The sequence below is a fragment of the Fistularia commersonii genome, chromosome 24 (genome assembly GCF_037954325.1).
Source record: "Fistularia commersonii isolate RoL2024-O1a breed Wild chromosome 24, RoL_Fcom_v1.0, whole genome shotgun sequence".
NCBI lineage: Eukaryota > Metazoa > Chordata > Actinopteri > Syngnathiformes > Fistulariidae > Fistularia > Fistularia commersonii.
Window position 1 is genome coordinate 10,001,730 of NC_141307.1, and position 5,030 is coordinate 10,006,759.

General features: G+C 45.0%; 1 protein-coding gene across 1 annotated transcript; it reads left to right on the forward strand.

Moving 5' to 3' along the window:
- The first annotated feature begins 2,125 nt into the window (after positions 1-2,125).
- On the forward strand, positions 2,126-4,590 carry twist1a (twist family bHLH transcription factor 1a). Its single transcript, XM_086171398.1, has 2 exons — positions 2,126-2,798; positions 4,129-4,590. The coding sequence occupies exon 1, from the start codon at positions 2,232-2,234 to the stop codon at positions 2,787-2,789; it is 558 nt and encodes a 185-aa protein (XP_086027524.1). The 5' UTR covers positions 2,126-2,231; the 3' UTR covers positions 2,790-2,798; positions 4,129-4,590.
- Positions 4,591-5,030: the final 440 nt, after the last annotated feature.

The following is a 5,030-nucleotide window of genomic DNA, read 5'->3' on the forward strand; positions in this document are numbered from 1 at the left end:
TTATTTACTTAAATTTGCAATTGAAAGCTTGTGGTGTGTATAGTGACTGTTAGACAATGTTCTATTTGGTCCTACCCTGGCATGTTTAACTGGTAAAAATTGTCATTATTTGGGTTCTAAAGCGGAGAGGAATGAGCAAATAAGTCTGACCCCTTTCTTTTCAGAGGGTCCCTTCTTTCTCCGGGGAGGAAAAACGCATCAGTTACCGAGGGCCCGTTTATTCTTCTCAGCATTACGGGCCACTTTGCGGTCAAGTACCGCAAAAATGGACTTAATTTAGAGTACTTGGACCCAGGCCAAATTAAATGTCACCTTGATGCGCTGCGTCGGGATGGATTTATGTGGAATAGATGCCCTCCCGCTTTAGTCGCATTGTCCGGTTTTTAGTGCGCCATTTTTTGGTCTTCCTCACTGACCAGTTTGGAGCGATGGATACGCAGGGCCAGATACTGGGCCCCGGGCTGTTGCAGCTTGTGAAAGACATCAACCTGGCGGAATTTCCGAGAAACGGTGTGTTGGGATCCAAACAGCAGGTGGATAGTTGGCCATCGGGTGACGGCGCGTCCTGGCGCGGCGGGTCGGACGCGGGGCCCGGAGCGCCGGCCGCGCAGCTGCGCTCCGAGCGCTTCGGGCCAGGCGCGCCGGACCACTGCAGCCGCGGGGCGCACAAGACTAAACGGAGGAGGACCATCACGCAAGTTCAACGAAAGGCGGCCAATGTTCGCGAAAGGAAACGGATGTTCAGCTTGAATGAGGCGTTCGATGAGCTGAGGAGGAAAGTGCCGACGTTCGCGTACGAGAAGAGATTGTCCCGCATCGAGACGCTCCGCCTGGCAATTGTTTATATTTCCTTCATGAAGGACCTGCTGGAGAATACCTGTGCCACATTTAAAACCAGACTGCTTTGAGGATAATTTATCCCTTTGTACAAAAATACTGAATGCCAGTTCCGAGAGAGATTTGAGAGAACGTTCATAACCTTTTAGAAAATTAAAATAAAATAAAATAGAATAAAAGTAGTAGTCACAATATTTGAAAGTCTTTAAGCTACTGGATATATTTATTATTACATTTCATAATGCGCCTGAATGTTAAGTTTTATTAGGGTCCAAATTAATTGGTTTGTGCTCGAATTTTATTTTATTTTTTTTTTGGGGGGGGGATATAGATTTTTTTTTCCACAAAAAATGGAGGCCTGTTTTTTTTTTTTTTTAATTTTTTTTTTTTATTTATAATACATGCGGAAAATTGTTCAACGCATTTCCCGCATCATGGATGAAGTGGGCATCCGCGTCTGGGGGTGGAGTAGTTTGGGGCACCGTGGCACATCGACGGGAATCTACCCATACGAGTGCTCCTACCACCTGAATTACAAATCTGACTCCTCATTTGTGCTGATGCTACCAAGCGAGTCACTGGATCTTTCTTTTCATCACCTCCAGTGTTTGCTTTGCGCTCCGGCCTATCACCTTGTCAGCGACCCCGCTGCGAGCGCGGATCCGTCAAGAGAGCACCCTGGGCCACACCGTCTTTAAACCTGAGCATGGAAGATCCCACATGGAAGCACGACTCATTTAGTTGCATACCTCAGAGCGAAAAAATAAACACACCGGTCTGGTTACCGCCGAGGCCTCCCGCTGTGGCGTCCTCCTGTTTTCAGCAGGTCTGTTTTTCAACGCCACAATTCCATCATCGGACGCAGTAGAAACGGGAGCGTGAGGGAGGAGGGGCGGACGACCCCAAAAAGAAATATACTTTAAAGTTGTGTCCTGCAAAAGTTTGCCTCTCAACTTAGTTTCAACTTAAGATGAGATAAGAAAACGGTAACTTGACGTGCAGGTGCGTTAGGATAAGAAAATACAACATACATGTCATTATATGAATTAAACGCCGAAAAACAACATGTGGAATAATCGAACCCATTTAATTACAATGCAATATGCAGGTAGCTTTCTTAAAAGTGTGTAAATGTCCAGAACACTGTCCCTGTTGTTATATAGGTAGTTGTCGCTTTCTCTTTCGGTATTATATTACATCTCTCCTCGCCCAATCACAGCACTCCCCAAAATTCGTCTGTCCGATATAAGAGCCGAGGTCGTCCCGCTCCGGCAGGGCCCTTCTCCTTTCTTGAACCACTATATTCAGGTCTCGATCCGAATCGCAAAGGCGCATTATTAAAGTTAATACTATAACCCAAAAATTGCGAGAGCGCGGGATCAGGTGCTGCGGGGATGGGTGGGGAAGGTTTGAAAAAAATGCGTGAAGAGAACTCCACGATGGACAGCGCGGGGAACAGCGAGGAGGAGACTGAGCGTCATTTGCCGCGGAGAGGCGCCAGGAAACGACGGGCGACGCGGATAATCGCCGACGGTTACGACGAGAGCTCTTCTGTCGGGGGGAAGAAGAAGACAAAGAAACGCACGAAAAGCTGCGAAAGTGCGGGAAGCGACGGCAGCGAGGCGAGCAGCAGCCCGGCGCAATCCGTGGACGAAGCGCAAACGCAACGCGCGATGGCCAACGTTCGCGAACGGCAACGGACGCAATCCCTCAACGAGGCTTTCACTTCCCTGCGTAAAATTATCCCCACCCTGCCTTCGGACAAGCTGAGTAAGATTCAGACGTTGAAGTTGGCGGCCCGTTATATCGACTTCCTGTGCCAAGTTCTGCAGAGCGACGAGCTGGACGCGCGGGGAAGCGGCTGCAGCTACGTGGCGCATGAACGCCTGAGCTACGCCTTCTCCGTGTGGAGGATGGGGGGCGCCTGGTCCGCGGCCGCCACATCTCACTAGCCTCGCTAGGTGAGGTCCTGGGGGTTCGCTCGGGTCGTGGGAAATGTCCTGCGTGGCCTGGATGAGTCTTTTCTCGCAGGCGTTTTCATTTGGGAGGCTTTAGCTGTGTGTGTGTGTGTGCGTAAAAAAAAGTCTGGAATAACTAACATTGAGCGAGTGGGAAAAAGTCTTGCGTGGCCTAGATGGATCTTTTCTAGTAGCCGTTTTCATTTGGGATGCTTTAGTTGTGTGTGTGCATGTGCGTGTGTGTGTGTGTGTGTGTGTGTGTGTGTGTGTGTAAAAAGTCAGGAATTACTAACACTGAGCGAGTGGGAAATGTCTTGCGTGGCCTGGATGAATCTTTTCTCGATAGCGTTTTCATTTGGGATGCTTTAGCTGTGTGCGTGCGTGTGTGTGTGTGTGTGTGTAAAAAAGTCAGGATTAACTAACACTGAGCGAGTGGGAAATGTCTTGCGTGGCCTGGATGAATCTTTTCTCGAAAGCGTTTTCATTTGGGATGCTTTAGCTGTGTGCGTGTGTGTGTGTGTGTGTGTGTGTGTGTGTGTGTGTGTGTGTGTGTGCGTGTGTGTGTGTGTGTGTGTGTGTGTGTGTGTGTGTGTGTGTGTGTGTGTGTGTACAAAAAAGTCAGGATTAACTAACACTTAGCGAGTGGGAAAAGTCTTGCGTGGCCTAAATGGATCTTTTCTCGCAGCCGTTTTCATTTGGGATGCTTTAGCTGTGTGTGTGTGTGTGTGCGTGTGTGTGTGTGTGTGTGTGTGTATAAAAAGTCAGGATTAACTACCATTGAGCGAGCTCAGGCACTTTATATAGTAAAAAGATAGAAATAAGATGAGATGCACTGCATTTAAGAAATAAAGATGAAAAGTGGTGTGACTGAACAGTATGAAATGCGTGTCTGTATTCACATACACACTCACTCAAACACACATATATATGTATTATACATACACACACACACACACACACACACCCTCGCACACTTCATACTGTGCACTGACACCACTTGTGTTTTTTCATCTTTATTCATTCATTGCAGTTCATATCATCTTATATTTTATTTCTTTACTTTATTGAGCAACTTAGCAAGTTAGTTTCTGATTTCTTTTTATTTTAAGTTACCCTACTATCTCTACCTATATATATGATCATTTAATTTATTGTTTTTGTCTGTCTCTGTAGTCACGAGGGCACGTGATGTTAGAGTTAGGAGGAAACGGATAAAACACGTTCGCTTTTCTTGCAACGTTGTTTCAAAGGAATAAAGAAACAGTATATAAATGTAAAAAAAAAAAAAAAAGTCCAGTGATACTTGTTAATCGAAACAACGTTTGTTTCACAGAGCATCCAGACTAAGGAACCGGTGGATCGATCTTGACTCTTCAGAGAGACTGAGACTTGAGACGTACAAGATTCAACTGGCCCTGCTGCTTAACTTCTTCTTATTTTTCTCCGAGGAGAGCAGGCTTTTCATATTTCCCTTTGCAGGGACTGTTATGTTTGCAAGGGAGCACTTATAAGACAGGACGGATATGAAGAAAGACCACTGCGACTATGAATGTTGTATAACCAAAACAAGCTCTGAGGACTGCTCTGCTTTGAAACACGAGAGAAAAATAACAATTGATTTTACATTCCACATGACAACGTTTCACAGCAAACAAAGTATTTCTATTTATTTTTTCTACTCATTAAATTCCCCTCATCAAATAAAAGCTATTTATTTTGGATATCACAGAATGCTGAATGGATTTGAGTCTGCACATTTTGAGTATTGTAAATATTTGGTAATAAAGAGTGAAAGTATCTTTTTTCAGAATGTTTTTGTTGTAGAGCTTCAGTTATTTTTTCCAAAATGTAAATTGGTAAAGTGTTTCGTTTCAAGAGTTCTAACTGGCTGGTATACTTATTCTGAGAGTCAGATTTTAAAAGGTGTCAGTATTTGAAAAAAAAAAACACATTTCTTTCTTTTTTTTTTTTTAACTCATATTGGCCCAATACCAGTTTATCTTCTTTTATTGTTGCTTTATCCCGTGTTTACCGAACCAAACGGGAGGGGAATCAAATGAAAACATCTCATACCTTTTCTGACCTGATGTCTTGAGATCGGGGATCGGGAAAGTCATAATTATTCTTTGAATAGGGCGAATGTAAATCTGAGCTAGGCATGCAAAATGCTCCCAAATGCATGCGACGCCACATTCCAGCGTGAGAAGGCCTCAGCGGGAAGCCTAATGCACATGC